General features: G+C 40.1%; 1 protein-coding gene across 1 annotated transcript in view; it reads left to right on the top strand.

Annotated features, from left to right (window-relative positions):
• The window catches only part of LOC126334763 (serine-threonine kinase receptor-associated protein), a 70,471-nt gene extending 52,109 nt beyond the window's left edge, over positions 1 to 18,362 (top strand). Inside the window, exons 4-7 of the mRNA XM_049997341.1 lie at positions 3,943 to 4,067; positions 6,468 to 6,580; positions 13,516 to 13,652; positions 16,686 to 18,362. Of these exons, the coding sequence (XP_049853298.1) occupies positions 3,943 to 4,067; positions 6,468 to 6,580; positions 13,516 to 13,652; positions 16,686 to 16,885 (575 nt within the window). The 3' untranslated portion in view covers positions 16,886 to 18,362. The remainder of the gene's footprint in view (positions 1 to 3,942; positions 4,068 to 6,467; positions 6,581 to 13,515; positions 13,653 to 16,685) is intronic.
• Positions 18,363 to 18,612: the final 250 nt, after the last annotated feature.

Here is an 18,612-nt window from a genome sequence, read left to right on the forward strand (position 1 = left end):
GTTAAGTCCCATAGTGCTCAGAGTCAGTTGAACGGGACGTCAGAAAGGGGAGGGTGTGTCCTCTTTCAACCAAGTGGTTACTGAAGTTGCAAGTATTGTAAGTAGGATATAGTTGACAGATGCAACTTCGTATGTAATATATTTTAGCAGAGAAGTTGGCTACTTTTAGCTGAAATTTCAATGTTGTTGTTGTCGTTGTCGTTGTCGTTGTTGTGGTGGTGGTGGTGGTGGTGGTGGTGGTGGTGGTCGTCGTCGTCCTGAGACTGGTTTGATGCAGCTCTTTGTGCTACTCTATCCTGTGCAAGCTTCATCTCCCAGTACCTACATCCTTCTGAATCTGCTTGGTGTATTCATCTCTTGGTCTCCCTCTATAATTTTTGACCTCCACACTGCCCTCCAATGCTAAATTGGTGATCGCTTTATGCCTCAGAACATGTCCTACCAACCGATCCCTTCTTCTAGTCAAGTTGTGCCACAAACTTCTCTTCTCCCCAATCCTATTCAATACTTCCTCATTAGTTATGTGATCTACCCATCTAATCTTCAGCATTCTTCTGTAGCACCACATTTCGAAAGCTTCTATTCTCTTCTTATCCAGACTATTTATCGTCCATGTTTCACTTCCATACATGGCTACACTCCATACAAATACTTTCAGAAACATCTTCCTGACACTTAAATCTATACTCGATGTTAACAAATTTCTCTTCTTCAGAAACGCTTTCCTTGCCTTTGCCAGTCTACATTTTATATCCTCTCTACTTCGACCATCATCAGTTATTTTGCTCCCCAAATATCAAAACTCCTTTACTACTTTAAGTGTCTCATTTCCTAATCTAATGCCCTCAGCATCTCCCAACTTAATTCGACTACATTCCATTATCCTTGTTTTGCTTTTGTTGTTCATCTTACATCCCCCTTTCAAGACTATCCATTCCGTTCAACCGCTCTTCCAAGTCCTTTTCTGTCTCTGACAATGTCATCAGCAAACCTCAAGGTTTTTATTTCTTCTCCGTGGATTTTAATACCTACTCCAAATTTTTCTTTTCTTTCCTTTACTGCTTGCTCAATATACAGATTGAATAACATCAGGGAGAGGCTACAACCCTGTCTCACTCCCTTCCCAACTGCTGCTTACCTTTCATGTCCCTCGACTCTCGTAACTGCCATCTGGTTTCTGTATAAATTGCAAATAGCCTTACGTTCCCTGTATTTTACCCCTGCCACCTTCAGAATCTGAAAGAGAGTATTCCAGTCAACATTGTCAAAGTCTTTCTCTAAGTCTACAAATGCTAGAAATGTAGGTTTGCCTTTCCTTAATCTAGCTTGCAAGGTAAGTCGTAGGGTCAGTATTGCCTCACGTGTTCCAACATTTCTACGGAATCCAAACTGATCTTCCCCGAGGTCTGTAAATAATTCGCATTAGTATTTTTGCAGCCATGACTTATTTTAAACTGATAGGACGATAATTTTCACATCTGTCAACACCTTTTTTCTTTGGGATTGGAACTATTATATTCTTCTTGAAGTCTGAGGGTATTTTGCCTGTCTCATAGATCTTGCTTACCAAATGGTAGAGTTTTGTCAGGTTTGGCTCTCCCAAGGCTGTCAGTAGTTCTAATGGAATGTAATGTACTCCCGGGCCCTTGTTTCGACTCAGGTCTTTCAGTGCTCTGTCAAATTCTTCACGCAGTATCGTATCCCATTTCATCTTCATCTACATCCTCTTCCATTTCCATAATATTGTCCTCAAGTACATCGCCCTTGTATAGGCCCTCTATATACTCCTTCCACTTATCTACGTTCCCTTCTTTGCTTAGAACTCGGTTTCCATCTGAGCTCTTGATATTCGTACAAGTGGCTCTCTTTTCTCCAAAGGTCTCTTTAATTTTCCTGTAGGCAGAATCTATCTTACCCCTAGTGGGATAAGCCTCTACATCCTTACATTTGTCCTCTAGCCATCCCTGCTTAGCAATTTTGCACTTCCTGTCGATCTCATTTTTGAGACGTCTGTATTCCTTTTTGCCTGCTTCATTTACTGCATTTTTGTATTTTCTCCTTTCGTCCATTAAGTTCTATAGTTCTTCTGTTACCCAAGGATTTCTACTAGCCCTCGTCTTTTTACCTACTTGATCCTCTGCTGCCTTCCTACTTCATCCCTCAAAGCTACCCATTCTTCTTCTACTGTATTTCTTTCCCCCATTCCTGTCAATTGCTCCCTTGTGCTCTCCCTGAAACTCTGTACAACCTCTTGCTTAGTCAGTTTACCCAGGTCCCATCTTCTTAAACTCTCACCTTTTTGCAGTTTCTTCAGTTTTAATCTACAGTTCATAACCAATAGATTGTGGTCAAGAGTCCACATCTGCCCCTGGAAATGTCCTACAATTTAAAACTTGGTTCCTAAATCTGTCTTACCATTATATAATTTGTCTGAAACCTGTCAGTATCTCCAGGCTTTTTCCATGTATACAACTTCTTTTATGATTCTTGAACCAAGTGTTGGCTATGATTAAGTTCTGCTCTGTGCCAAATTCTACCAGGCGGCTTCCTCTTTCATTTCTTAGCCCCAATCCATATTCACCTACTACGTTTCCTTCTGTCCGTTTTCCTGCTACCGAATTCCAGTCACCCATGACTATTAAATTTTCATCTCCCTTCACTGTCTGAATAATTTCTTTTATTTCATCATACATTTCTTAAATTTCTTCCTCATCTGCAGAGCTAGTTGGCATATTAACTTGTACTACTATAGTAGGCGTGGGCTCCCTGTCTATCTTGGCCACAATAATGCGTTCACTATGCTGTTTGTAGTAGTGTACCTGCACTCCTTTTTTTTTGTTTTATTCATTATTAAACCTACTCCTGCGTTACCCCTATTTGGCATTGTATTTATAACCCTGTATTTGCCTGACCAAAAGTCTTGTTTCGCCTGCCACCGAACTTCACTAGTTCCCACTATATCTAACTTTAACATATCCATTTTCCTTTCCAAATTTTCGAACCTACCCGCCCAATTTAAGGGTCTGACATTCCACGCTCCGATCCGTAGAACGCCATATCACCACATCTCGCTTGTGCATTGTACAATACATGAAGCAGAATAATTACATATCAAATTAACATTTTTCAAGATCTGAATTTATCATTTTTTAAACCACCCCCCCCCCCCCCCCCCCAAATAAGTGGCTCAACATTCTGAGTGGTGGAAATGTATAGAATGAAAAGAGGAGAAAGTGGTATCTTACACTGTGCTTTTAAAAATCGAGGTGGAGATTGTACTGTTCCTTAATGCAGATTTCTTCGCCTCTAGTGTTTATTTCCTTGCTACATAGTATAGGGGTTGCATCATCCACACAGGTATGTCATCTCTGGAACACGTCCTTTTCGCAAATCTCTTATGAACCTAAAAAGTTCAGGAGTCAATTTGATAGAGGTGGTCCAGATGACTTTGAGCAGTAAGCTCGAGGTAATTCTGAAAGACGACTTCTGTGAGGCTGTGAAGAGATTGAATAGGTGTGCTGAACAATGTATTGTCATATCAGCCACATTTTAGTAAATAAACAACAAAACTCATATGCTTTTGGTTTTGTATTTCTTATTGCTTTAGTTCAAGAACTTGGACATGCACTTTGTACATGTATGTCAGTTGGGGCTGTAGTGTTCCTATTGTGAGCATGACTAAATGGTCCTTTCATCAGTTTCATTGTCTGCGATTCTGGTCTTGACTAGAAAATGCTAAAAGTTATATTATGTACAGTTTATTTTGTTTGAATGTGACAGTGTATTTACAACAATCCATTAACATAATGTTCCTTAATTTGTCTTTATGGTATATTTATATTCATGTGAGTTTCTCAAAGCATGAAAGGAATAAATGTTCAACATAGAATTTGGTTCTTATAGAAATTCAGAGTTATTTTTCATAGGTTATCTGCTTGACAGGCCCTTCCACCTTTGCTGGACACACTTCGGGAATCAGGCATGTGTTGTTCTTCAGGAATGACTCTCATCTTGTGAGCTGTGCTGACGATCGCTCTCTGAGAGTTTGGGACCGAACATCTGGACAGGTGATTCTTATCTTAAATTTGAAGGAGAGCCTTTTCTTCTGAGTAGCTTCTTTCTCAAGTGATTGTATTTCTTACTTGAAATTTAAATTTTAGTTTGTTTTTGAGTACATATGTGCTTTCCTAGTACACATTGAAATCCCTGTGCCACAGTACTCTAACACGTTGCTAGTGGAAGTAAAAGAAAATAGTGTGGCCCATTGATGGAGTATTGTATGGTAATTTGTTTTTGGTGGCAGTGGGAATATTGCAGCTGTTTTAGGTCAAGCTATATAGCTAAAGAAGTAAACTAGATTGGCCTGACATATCTACACCACATTTGCTGTCACCAACAAAGAATGATCATACAGTACTTCACTTTATCAGTGAGCTGCACAATTCTGTTTCGTCTTCCCTAGTAGCATGTTATGGTATTGTGGCATGGGGTTTTCAATGTGTGTTAGGAATGCAGATACATGCCTATGAAAAATAAATATGTCAATGGTTTTTCAAAGCGATGATTAAAATTTTATGACGACTGATTTATGATGTGAAACAAAGCTGAAAAATCATGTCGTGTAGACCTGTTTAGTATTCTGTTCATTTAGTTTCACTGGCAACATTATATTGCACTGGAGGCTTGTGGCTATTATGTGAATAACTGAACATGTCCTTATCCCTGCTTCAGGACACTAATAACACGAATCATCTTGTTGCTGGCTACCTAAAGTGATGATAATGACAAGTACACATCAATCTTTTGGAATAATGAAGCATAGTAATTTTTGCGTACTACCTACTTGTTGTTGGGTATTTGATAGCCTTGTCGTAAGTCTGTCGGTGTTAGGTCATTGTTGTAGGTTACATACAATACTGCTTCAGAAGAAATGAAGAATTGGGAGATTCACTGCTATACAACATGATCATTCACTGAATTGTACTATAATTTTTTGGCATAATGATTCTCTTGTAGGTGGCAGAACCTTGTGTTCTTTGACAGGGTGTAAAAATGTACATGTTGAAACACACATTTGTCACATGGCCTTCAGCATTTCATGTTGCTTTTGCCTAATCCTAGTTAAAATTGGATTATAGACAAAAATAGCTGATGCAGAGCTGTTGTACATATCACTTGGCCTTGCAAACTTGATGGCAGTTATTGTTAGGATGGAAAGGTCACCAGTTATTCCATTAACAAAAAGTGTGAAAATTGGACATACTCTTTCTTTCATGTAGGCATGAAGCATAAAATTCACACCAGTAGTAGTACTCTGCACAAGAAGCAGAAGATTTTTTATTTATCTTTTTTAAGAAAAAGTGAAAATTGATTTTTGATGATTAGCATTTTAAAAAGTTTATTATCCATCGAGATTTAGGCCACGGAGTTTTGTGAATGCAATGGCAGAAATTTCTCATTAGGTTTTCTGTGCCATTTCAAATTATAGAGTGGCTGGAGGGTTCTTGAGTACCTCCCAGATGGTGCATGGTTAGAGCTAGTGGAGATTTTGCAGTAGTAGAAAGTAGCACTGTCTTACAGTATCCATGTGTAACTGGCTGGGAACACCAGTTGTCAAGTACCTATAGACATTCATCTGCAAAATAAGATCATGTGGCAGCATTATTGCCGTATTCACTAAACTCCTAGTATGAGACCTGAGTGAATGAAGAGCTTCCATGCTAGTTTGAGCATAAATATATTTAATGCTAATATTGCTTACATATGTGAAGTGGGCCAAATCAAACCATTTATGAAATGCTTCTGCCTTCGTACAACATGCAAGTGTATGTCACAAGGAGGACATTAAGTTGAAGTGCATGTTTAAAAATTATTACAAAACTGTAATGAGCATGAAGTTTAATTTGTTTTACAAGAGATGTCTACATCTTCCCAAGGTGTTGTGTACACCTGGACAAGGCCAGGATTTAGTATGACATCTTGAACCACTTTAACTCGTCAACCCATATAAATTATCTTAACAGTAGTCAATAAAACTTTGTTTGAAGACATTAATCGTTGATAACCATATGTATGTTGGCAGTTTTCATTTTAGAATTAATGATTTCTCTAAGTAGGTGCATAACTACTATTTTTTGGTTTAGACTCTAGTTATTGTGTTACTTAAATAAACTTTCAGAAAGCATTATAACTTGTATAGGATGAAATGCTTTGCTGTTACAAATGTTACAGCACTTGCGGGATTTGGCAGTATCCAGTCATGAGCTGATCATTGATAGCAGTTATTTAATACCATGAGTCTGTGTACATTACAGTGATCATATAACTTTTTGTAGTGAAATATGCTTCGAAAGAGTGTGTGGAAAGTGCATACTGTTTTTTGTGTACTTCGGCTTTTTTAAGGTGCTCCATTAGATAAATTGTTATGTAGTTCCAATATTTCAATCATGTTTTATCTGTGTTTGTAGGAAGTACAGAAACTTGAATTCTCAGCCATTCCCAGTAGTCTGGAGGTGTCACGAGATGGTACAACGATTACTGTGACCCATGGGAATATAGTAAGCTTTTGGGATGCAAACAGGTGAGTTTTATTTCTAACAGAATTTTGTTAAATACTTTTTTAATTTCATGATATGAGTAATTTTGATGATAGTGTTCTAAAAGAACATTAAAGAAGTACACACAGTAAACTTTTCTCGTAATGCTTTTCCCTGTTGTTGCAAACATCTCAGACTGTGCTATTGAAGATTTTTGTACAGTCTGACTACAGAATTATGATGACATCATTGTTGAGCAGTTTTTTTTTCTTTCTGAGGTTCATTGAATGTTACAAGCAGAGGAAAACGTGTGATTTGTACCCCAGCTGTTCGTTGTAGTGTTTAACACTAAATATATTATATTGGCAAATTGTATACATTTCCTTGTAATGTTCTTGCTGTTGAGTCGTTAGTACTATTTTTCCAGAAATTGCTACCAGTAGCCCAAAATAATTATCTATTACACTGTTTGAATACACAGAGTTGAGAAAAATTAAATACGACCATAAAATGTTGTGTAAAAAAGTAAAAATTTATTTTTAACAGAAGTGCAATGTAGGAGAGTCGCCAATTTAACCAAAGTATGAAGAAAATAGAAGAGGAATGTAGGCCAGGTAGAAAATGCACTCAAGTATATTGAATGCCAGCAACATAACCAGTGAAGAACAGTGTTTGAAGATTTTCTTTTCATCCCTTGGATAGTGTACTAGCAAAACAGAAATGTTGCATTAGGTTCCAAGAATGAATACACTTATGTAATGTTGCCAGGAATATATAAAGCCATTTAAAAAGTTTGGAAATGTGTACAAATGTAACAAATATAAACTGACAAGGGGATCTTTCGATATTGGAAATTAAGTTCTGGATTAGACTTAACAGGTTAGTTGTATATTTCAAGGGTGTCCACTCATAGAAGTCTTAAAGCACATTATCCAGGAAAAAAAGGCTCTGAAGTTTTAAACATTGCTCTTACCTATGTCATATGTGTCAATAGTAGCAAGGCAGCAGGTAAGTTCAGTAGTGTGCGAGACTGTCATGTGGCTGATCTGGGTTCGATCCTACCTTACTGCTGGTAAGGTTCAATTTAGGTTTTTTAAAATGTTTTAAAAATTGTAACAACTGTAAAATACATTAATGACCTGACATATTATCAATTAAATTGTTCGCAGCTACTTAAAAATTGTGAATTACACTGCAAGTATTTTCTTTTTAAATAGCTGAATAATTTCAAATGCATTTTTAGTAGAAATAAATCAGTTACCACAAAATTCTGGGTTTAATTTGTTATATTGAATTTTCTACAGTATCACGGTCATTTGTCAATTTTGTATTTTATGTGATGATTGACATAAAAACATTGAAAACATAAACATTTTGGCATCTTGCACAATTTATGAAGGAAGATGTTTGTAGGAACACAGTTTTTTAAAAAATCTGTTGTAAAATATACTTTATTGACATTCCTGAAAACTTCTGTCATCAGAATGTCTGGAAGCATATCAGGTATATCGGATCATTTCCTTAAAAATTGATGGTAATATTATTTTCAATAACATTGTCATAATTTTGTATATGTTTCATCAGATTTTTTTACGCGTCCATAAAAGTAGACGTCACATGGGGAACAAGTGGGGTATATTTCAGAGGAATAACTTAGTTTACATGTTGGTGTTTTCTCACCATCCTGAAAGATTTTGTCATATAATTCAGGCTTTGATGGTCCACTCGCGAGTCAATAATTAACAGAAACTGTTCTTGATCCACATAAGACTTCAAACACCGTTTGAGAAAGTCAGTATGCAGTTCTGCCGTTGTCTTCCCAGATTTGGAAGACATTATTACAACGTTTTTATAATTTTGCTGTTTATTTTACTCAGGAATGAAAGTTATAGGTTGCTTCTTGTAAGCCCCCGCGCGCGAGCACACACACACACACACACACACACACACACACACACACACACACACACACACACACACACACACACACACACACACACACACACACACCATTTAGGATGTTTCCAGGCAGCATATTGAACAGTATATGTGGTGCCTCACTTTGTGTTCTGTCTTTTGATGAAAATTGTTTTGCTTCCTCTGACAGTCCTGTTGTACACTGACTGATACTGACATCCTGGAAAGAAAAAACAACTGAAATTGAATTTTGTCAAAGAATTGTAAAAATAGAGAAAAAAAATAATTTTTAAAAACGCTGCTATAAATACCTGTCTAGTCGGTGTTGATAACAAAATCTTAGTTGAAATTCAAAACTAATTTTAACATCTGGGTTCAAAAAGTGTCTGCAGCAGCCAAGGTTTCTTTGATCGAAGCTGTTTCTTTTCTTGAAACAAACCTTCGTCACTTTTTGCTGACGAATTCCGTGCTTATTTTTGAATCTAAGAACCCAGCTTTAAATTCAAAATCTGTAAACTGCTGTGCTGCTGCTAAAGCCAACTGTTGTAAATACCACATATTCACTTGTTGATAATACTCTCAGGCTGCAACAAAACTATCATACATCCAGAAACTGATTGGTGCGTACCTACCAAATTGATTGCTGCCTTTTTTTACAAATATTCCTGCTCCCTTACAAACTGCCACACTGGACTCGCATTCGGGAGGACGACTGTTCAATCCCGTCTCCAGCCATCCTGATTTAGGTTTTTCGTGATTTCCCTAAATCGTTTCAGGCAAATGCCGGGATGGTTCCTTTGAAAGGGCACGGCCGATTTCCTTCCCTAACTCGAGCTTGCACTCCGTCTAACGACCCCGTTGTCGATGGGACGTTAAACACTAACCACCACCACCAACACCACCACCACCTTACAAACTACATCCCTTCATCTTTTTTTTCCCTTGTGGGGTGAGCCTTTGTGATGTGAGCAATGTTAATTTTGTAATTCAAAGAAAGACAATCTACTTCTCTTGTCTTATTTTCTTCTGGTTCATATTCATCCGATGAGTTGTGGTTTTCATACATTCCCAAAGGTTCACATTCACAGATTCCGATGCAGTCAAATTATTTGCAGCAAGCAAGCCTTCATAATAAATGGTCACATTTTTTAACATCACCTTTGACACTTCACAATACTGTAAAAATTTCAGTAATATTACACAGTAAAGAATCCTCCATTCTCTGTCAAAGTCACCGAGCGAGGTGGTGCAGTGATTAGCACACCAGACTCGCATTTGGGAGGATGACAGTTCAAACCTGCATCTGGCCATCCTGATTCAGGTTTCCACGATTTCCCTAAATCGCTGTAGGCAGCTGCCAGTACAGTTGCTTGGAAAGGGTGCGGCAGATTTCCTTCCCCATCTTTCCCTAATCTGAGCTTGTGCACCGTCTCTAATAACCTTGATGTCGATGGGACATTAAAAATCTTCTGCAAAAGTCAGGAATGCACTGGCACTAGGGCAGGTAAGGCCCATTGCTATATTAGTTTGGTGCGGGCCTTGACACTTTTTGACCGTCTGCCTGTTTCTTTTGACAGTAGGGCAACAGATATACTCTGCTCTTCCACAAAGACACTGGGTCCTTGAATTTACAATGAATATTTATAACCTTTCCACAACTTATAATATTGCCTAATTTTGTAATAATGTTTAATGATAGTAATTAATTCTTTAATTTACCTCCATTGAAAATGCATTTGAAATTACTCAATTTTTAAAAACAAAGTGTTGACGAGTGTAATTCACATTTTAAGTAACCTGTGACAGCCAGCTCATAAACAAAATTATTTATGACTTAACTGATAATACTTTAGGTCATTAAACTTTATTTCAACATTGTTATAATTTTTAAAACAATTAAGAAAACAAAATGAAATCGAGCTTGCAGGTAGAATCGAACCTGGATTGGCCATATGACTTTCTAGCATACTACTGACTGAGCTACTTCACTTGTATGCTAGTATGCTACTTCCGACTGTATATGAGCTGCGTGTATGTTATGCTTGAAACTTTAGTCATTTTCCTTGGATTTTTCTAGCTAGTGCACTTTAAGACTTACTTGAGTGGATGCTCTTGAGGTATACTACCAACCTGCAAAGTTTCAACCTAAACTGAATTTCCGAGATTGGAAGGTCCGCTTTTGAGAGGGGCATGGTGAAATTGAAACTTGTGGAATTATTCTAAATGTCTGTGTGTGAAGTGAATATTGGACACTTCAAATTCTCTCTTTCATTGTTCTGCAAGAAATGAACTTGAGGTCAAGAAGACATAAACTTTTTGGATATTAGTTTGGGTTATGAAATAATTAATGCAATATTCTCACTTTTCCCAAGACAACATAACATTGATAGGAACAAGTTGAAAACGGAGTTGTTGTAAGTGCGTGCCTTTCCACAATGTTAAAATTGATAAAATTTTGAAAGGCTGGAAGTGTTGAGCTGAAGATTGTGTATGGAGATGTCCAGAAAAGGTGTTTAGAGGTAAATATAGTAACAAGAGAAAACTAAATTGGAGAACCACCTCTTATGGCTAGTAAGAGAACACTAACAGGACAAATATTGCAATCACAGGAATTCCAGTGTGAAAATGATAGTGAAAAAGGGTAACCATTGGCCTATAGCTGACTTGTGGCAAATACTACAGCACTGGTAATTGCCTAGCTTTTTAGATACTGCTTTTTTTTCCAATTTAAGTACACAGTTTTATATGCACAATCATGTATGTTAGGGGGTAGGGGAGGGAGATGATTATAAGAATAATAAGTGGAGGGAGGGCTAGAAATGGACTGAAAATAGTGTCACAAATTTGAGATTGTGGTTGGGTTGAAGGGAAGTGTGGGGTGGGGGTATAGTGGGAGGGAGGTTGTACTCTCTGATTAGCTTTACACAAATTTTGTATTGCAGTAAAAAATTACATATTTTTGTACTTCAAAGCACTGAAAATAACAGCTGAATAGGCCTTCAGTCATAACAGCCTTCAGTCATAACATATTGTTCTCTCTCTCTTCTCTCTCGCTCTACTCTCTCTATCTCTCTCCTCTCTCTCTCTCACTCTCTATCTCTCTCTCTCTCTCTCCCCCTCCCCCTCTCTCTCCGCTACACCCCTATCTCTCTCCCTCCTCTCTTACCCCCTCTTCTCTCCCCCCTCTCTCTCTCCCCCTCTCTCTCCCCCCTCTCTTCGCCCCCCCTCTCTCCCCCCCTCTGCCCCCCCTCTCTCTCCCCCCTCTCTCCTCCCTCCCTCTCTCTCCCCTCCCTCTCTCTCTCCCTCCCTCTCATCTCCCCCCCTCTCTCTCCCCCATCTCTCTCCCCCCTCTCTCTCCCCCCCTCTCTCTCCCCCCTCCTCTCTCCCCCCTCTCTCTCCCCCCTCTCTCTCCCCCCTCTCTCTCCCCCCCTCTCTCTCCCCCCTCTCTCTCCCCCCTCTCTCTCCCCCCTCTCTCTCCCCCCTCTCTCTCCCCCCTCTCTCTCCCCCCTCTCTCTCCCCCCTCTCCCCCCCCTCTCTCCCCCCCTCTCTCCCCCCCTCTCTCCCCCCTCTCTCCCCCCCCTCTCTCTCCCCCTCTCCCCCCTCTCTCTCTCCCCCCCTCTCTCTCTCCCCCCTCTCTCTCTCCCCCCCCTCTCTCTCCCTCTCTCCCCCCCCTCTCTCTCCCCCCCTCTCTCTCCCCCCCTCTCTCTCCCCCCTCTCTCTCCCCCCCCCTCTCTCTCCCCCCCCTCTCTCTCCCCCCCCTCTCTCTCCCCCCCTCTCTCTCCCCCCCTCTCTCTCCCCCCCTCTCTCTCCCCCCTCTCTCTCCCCCCTCTCTCTCTCCCCTCTCTCTCTCTCCCCCCCCTCTCTCTCCCCCCCTCTCTCTCCCCCCTCTCTCTCCCCTCTCTCTCCCCCCTCTCTCCCCCCTCTCTCCCCCCTCTCTCCCCCCTCTCTCCCCCCTCTCTCCCCCCTCTCTCCCCCCTCTCTCCCCCCCTCTCTCCCCCCCTCTCTCCCCCCTCTCTCCCCCCCTCTCTCTCTCTCTCCCCCCTCTCTCTCCCCCCCCCTCTCTCTCCCTCCCCTCTCTCTCCCTCCCCTCTCTCTCTCCCCTCTCTCTCTCTCCCCTCTCTCTCTCTCCCCTCTCTCTCTCTCCCCTCTCTCTCTCTCCCCTCTCTCTCCCCCTCTCTCTCCCCTCTCTCCCCTCTCTCTCCCCCTCTCTCTCCCCTCTCTCTCCCCTCTCTCTCCCCTCTCTCTCCCCTCTCTCCCCCCTCTCTCCCCCCCTCTCTCCCCCCCGCTCTCCCCCCCGCTCTCCCCCCCCCGCTCTCCCCCCGCTCTCCCCCCGCTCTCCCCCCCGCTCTCCCCCCGCTCTCCCCCCCCGCTCTCCCCCCCCTCTCCCCCCTCTCTCCCCCTCTCTCCCCCTCTCTCCCCCCTCTCTCCCCCCTCTCTCCCCCCCTCTCTCCCCCCCTCTCTCCCCCCCTCTCTCCCACCCCCTCTCTCCCACCCCCCCTCTCTCCCACCCCCTCTCTCCCACCCCCTCTCTCCCACACCCTCTCTCCCACCCCCTCTCTCCCACCCCCTCTCCCACCCCCTCTCTCCCACCCCCTCTCTCCCACCCCCCTCTCTCCCACCCCCCTCTCTCCCACCCCCTCTCTCCCCCCCACTCTCTCCCCCCCACTCTCTCCCCCCCACTCTCTCTCCCCCCCTCTCTCTCCCCCCACTCTCTCTCCCCCCACTCTCTCTCCCCCCACTCTCTCTCCCCCCCACTCTCTCTCCCCCCACTCTCTCTCCCCCCACTCTCTCTCCCCCCCACTCTCTCTCCCCCCACTCTCTCTCCCCCCACTCTCTCCCCCCCCCTCTCTCCCCCCCCCTCTCTCCCCCCCTCTCTCTCCCCCCCCCTCTCTCTCCCCCCCCCCTCTCTCTCTCCCCCCCCCTCTCTCTCCCCCCCCCCTCTCTCTCTCCCCCCCCCCTCTCTCTCTCCCCCCCCCTCTCTCTCTCCCATCCCTTTCTCACCTGAAGTGTGTGTGTGTGTTTTACAGCTGCACAAATAAACCTTAATTGTAAACATTTTCAGCTTGGAGAAGATAAGAGAATTCACTGTCCCTACACAAGTAAATTCTGCATCGTTGCATCCTGATAAGACTATATTTGTTTGTGGTGGAGAAGACTTGAAAATGTATAAATTTGATTATACTACAGGAACTGAAATTGGTAAGTATCAGTATTGGATGTGTAAAGCTAAAACATTATTTTTATTTTTTTATGCATGTTGTTTTTAATGTCTCTTTATTGTTACAAGGAGACAAAAGCGGCTCACCAGTATTTATCTTTAGGCAGTGAAATTCCATGTACTACTTATCATAACTTGTAGAACTTGTATGTTCTTTCCTTAGGGAGGAAAGGGGAATTGGTTGAGAAAGGTTGGAGAGCGGGTGGTAGGTAATTGGAGGGAACGGGCCTATCTCAATGGAGAGCCATGGAAGACAGTGGTGATGGAAACATCAAAGAGAGTGAGCTAGTATCATAGAAAAAACATTTGAAAACTTGTTCTCATTCAGATTACTTTCTCATCTTCATTTTGTCTCCCTACCTTTCTCTCTCTTTTAGTTGTTCTTCCTTGTCTCATTTTCTCATTGCGTGCTGGTTCTTGATTGCAGTATTCATTAAACTTTTAATTTTTCTCCTTTAATCCATCTTTACTTCTCACTTTGTCTTACGTATGATGCCTGAAAGGAAGTTATAGTCATCAACTGCTCACTGTATTCATGGCTAGGACTGTCTCTGCAATTTTTACCCGCCACACTTCCCTCCACACCAAGCTGACTATTCCTTTATGCCTCAGAATGAGTCCTATCAAGTGATCCCATCTTTTTATCAAAGTTGTGCCCTACTACTTATTGACCACACTTCACTTCCCTACACTCAAGACAAATATCTTTGTAACAGATTTCCTAACACTTAAATTTATATTAGATGTTCAGAAATTACTCTTTTTACAGAAATTCTTTTCTTGCTCGTGAGAGTCTGCATTTTAAATCCTCTTTACTTCAGCCATCAGCAGTTATTTTGTCACCCAAATAGAACTCATCTTCTTCGTTGAGTATTTCATTTCCTGATCTGATTCCCTCAGCATTGCTTGAAGTAATTTGATTACATTTCATTACCTTTGTTTTACTTTTGTCTCTTTTCAAAATACTATCTGTTATGTTCAGCTATTCTTCCAAGCCTTTCACCATCTCTGACAAGACATGAACAGTGTGTCACTCTAGAAGCACCCAAATCTCAAGAGATGGAAGCACATGCCAGAGGTGTTGATGTGTTAGTGCAGACTCTGCATATACATTGGCACTAAAAAACAATCATCTACTTAATGGGGCTTCACAATCTGAATTCACTTTGCATTGTGTTTGAAATGGATTACATTGAGTAGTGACTCAATTGGGAGAAAATCGTAGTTGTAATACTTTCTACTCATTTCAAGTCACAATTTTTCTCTTGCTGTAACAATTTCATAAATTTTATTGTATCTTGTGTCAAAATATTCAACCCTGTATGCTTAGTACACCCAATATTCTCAGTAATTTGTTTTACATATTCGAACTTCTGCTGTCCAACAAATTCTGTCTGTTGCAATACAGTAGAGTGCAAAGTTTGAGGCTTCAATGCGTTGCTGTAGTATCCTATAAGTATACACCCTGTTCTAATAAAAGATTTCACAGATAGACATAAAGAGCAAGGAAGTAGCTAGAAGCAGTGTTAGTGTGACAGTCAAGATTTGAAAAGTTAGTCCACTGTTACTTTTGACTCTTCCTGAACATTACCTCACATGGGTTGGTTCAGTTCCTCTCCAGGTCTTCCCATAATCTGCACACATTATACAATTTTTTTTACCCATTTCTTTTATCTTGATGAAAGACTTTTCAAAAATTCCTAAACCAGACACTTACACTTCTTAACTGCCCTCTGTTTTCTACCATGGTATTTCGCAGTTGCACATGGAGACACTTTTGTAGCGTGTATTTGTGTGTATTTTAGACATCAGTATAAATTTGTTAAAGAAAAAGAATAGAAAATAGTAATTAAAAAATGTATAAAATATCGTCTTGCTTTCTATTACTAGTTTTTTGTCCAAATTTCTAGTTTTATTTAAATTAGTTAGCTTGTGACATTAATGTACAAAGTTGCAACATTGCTATTACAATTACTGCAGGCAGCATGGTACTCCACTCCCCATGTTGGTAGAAAATCACTTTGTCTCTATCTCCTATAAAAATTGCATAAAATACTGAAATTTACATGTGGTAAAGATCTCAATAGTATCTCTGTGTCAAAAATCTGTTGTCAATTGTAATTAGGTCCGGAATTAAGTTGTTCAGATGAAATTTTTGTGTCGGAAAAGTTTCCTGCTTGAGAATCGGTAGACAGTGCTTTGTGCAGCAGAGTGGAAGAAAGTGGGAGCTGACAGTGTCAGATTCCCTTTCCTTTGATATCAGTATTCCTCTGGGAGCATTCCAGCCAACTAACTGTGTCTTTTAATTTATGATCTCAGTGAGAAAGTAAGCAAACAGCTATCCCTAGTTGCCGTGTAAGGCACTTACATTAAATTCCACAGGCACTTTTCACGATCACATGCCTGTATTTGTGAGCAACTTAATCCACATAGAAAGTATTGTTCCACTCATTGCCTCATCCCTATGAATTTCACAGTCTTGATGATAAACATCTGCTGCTGTCATTGTTTGCGCATTGCCTGGACCTCAAATTCTGTGTTTAAATTTTGTACCTTTCCAGGGACCATCAGGCAAAAATGCTACATCTGTATATCATTCAATCTTTACCTGATAAAAACCATTTTAGAACCTTACTGAGTTCATATTTTTATACTGTTCTGTAACTTTTCCTCAGTATTGCAAAATAATTGTAGTCTTTGCTTGTTCCAAAGTTGTGTTCTGTTGCGACCTAATCAAATCTAATCAAAAAATCTGCTTACAGTTACAATCATCTGTAACTACTTTCACACAAGTATAAGCAAGTGTGTGTAGTACTTCTGAAAACTTGCTGTTACTTCACGAGTTCATATTCCTCTTTTATGTATGTTTTGTATAGCATTTCATGTAGAAGATTATGGTTATTTAGTGGTTAGAGTATGCTCCCCATTTAATGATAGGACCGTATTTTGTGTTTAAATATTTGTATGTTTTAAAGCAGTGATATTGTATTTTAACAACTATGTTTTTCATTTAGAATCCTTCAAAGGTCACTTTGGACCAGTTCACTGTGTGAGGTTCTCCCCTGATGGTGAGCTGTATGCTTCTGGTTCAGAGGATGGAACTTTACGTTTATGGCAGACAACCGTTGGCAAGACGTATGGCTTGTGGAAATGCATTGAGGGAACACTGGCAGAGCCAATTGCCCCACAAAAGCAGGAAGTTTCAGCCAGCTAGAATTGACTGCTATGGAAGTCTCCTATTTATTTGACTTTATAAATATGTATAAAAAGAATTATCTTTTGACAGCTGAATCTCTCTCGTGTTGTCATGATTTTCAGTGACTGAGGACACTTCGTATGATAGGGTTTCAAGGAAAATGGAGGAGGAGAAGGAAACTTACTGCTTCATTTCATGTTTCTCTGGGAGAGACGTGATTTTTTTGGATGCATTCATGTAACAATTACCATGAACGAAGACATCACTTGTGGTAGTTCTGAATTGTTTAAACCGTTTTTTTAAGTGAGTCACAAAATATTTAATCGCTCACCAAGTTGTACTTGTGCAATTTTAACCCAAGTCTTTGGAACTCCCTGCATTTAGAACTGTTACCCCAAGTCTTTAGAACTCCCTGCATTTAGAACTGTTACTTTCCTTGTGTAGTCAGTTCAGCTCCTATTAGAAATATTTAAGCATTTTTGTTATAAATTGTTTTGCTTTGTAGTAAATATCGATGTGTAGTTCTTTGGGAATCACAGTGAGGAAATGTATTCATCAGACCATTAAATCATTAACTAGTATTTACAAATGGCAGTATTTCCAATTTTGATAGATCTTAGCTATGGTGGTATATATTTTGCAGCTTACTCAATGTGCAGTATTTTCAACTGTAGAGCCATGTTAGTTATTGAAAAACTTTGCTCCTGTGAATGTAGTACCTTTTCTCATGGAAATTTCAGATTATAGACTCATAAATTGTCCAATTGTAAAAATATACATAAATGTGCTTTCATGGAGTATAAAATTTTATTATGATTTATTGACAACCTTTGCTTTGCTTTTTGTGTTAAAACTGTTATATTTTATGGTTTATGTTTTTATTTCTGATTCAGATGTAATTACCTTGGTAAGATTTCTCACAGTAATGTTTTATGGTTAAACCAGAGCAGTTCTAAATGAGTATTGTGGGCTGAGTGTAGTAATTTTTCATTGTTGTGTAAAGCTAATTTTTAATTCATGACAAATAGGATAAGGGTATAGAAATAATTCTAGTATAATTGTGCATTTCAATAAATGTAAGTATTCATTGTAGGTGATGGTATATCTTTTTGTACGTGTATGACTGTAAGTGGGACAGGTATGCCAAGTTCCTGGGGCCAATGCTAATTTGGAATTAGTTTCCACAGTGCATTTACTAGGGCCATGAATTAGAAATGTGGGAGGGGGCATACCAAATGAATATTTTTCTCGGGCTGTGTTCGTAAAAAGAACACATGGGGTATATGAAGTGGTTTGAGCATAGTGTATTTTATAACATTAATAATTTTTATACCATTAATAAACAGTAGCTTCCATTTTGTACAGTGTATTTATTGTGTGGAAGAACTAAGCCATTATAAGAGTATGTATGCCCTGTATATTATTGACTGTATGAAAATAATTATGTAAAAAGTTCATTGTAAAATGAAATAAATCTGTACATGTTTTGTTCATATATGATGTAAGATCTGTATTAGTTTTTAGTACAATCATAACAGTTGCAGTAAAAAGGTCCCAGAAACTTCCATGAAATATATGCTCAACTGAACAAGAAGCATTTCCGGGTCAACAATGCAGTGCTTGGGTATGGTACCATTTTAGTAAAAATATGTAAGTAGGTGCGGAATATGAAGTTCTCTCAAATTACAGTTTTATATGGGAAACATGAATAATTGTTCCATGAAGGGAAAACTCTTAAGAAGCTC

This window comes from Schistocerca gregaria, chromosome 2 (assembly GCF_023897955.1).
Source record: "Schistocerca gregaria isolate iqSchGreg1 chromosome 2, iqSchGreg1.2, whole genome shotgun sequence".
NCBI classification, from domain to species: domain Eukaryota; kingdom Metazoa; phylum Arthropoda; class Insecta; order Orthoptera; family Acrididae; genus Schistocerca; species Schistocerca gregaria.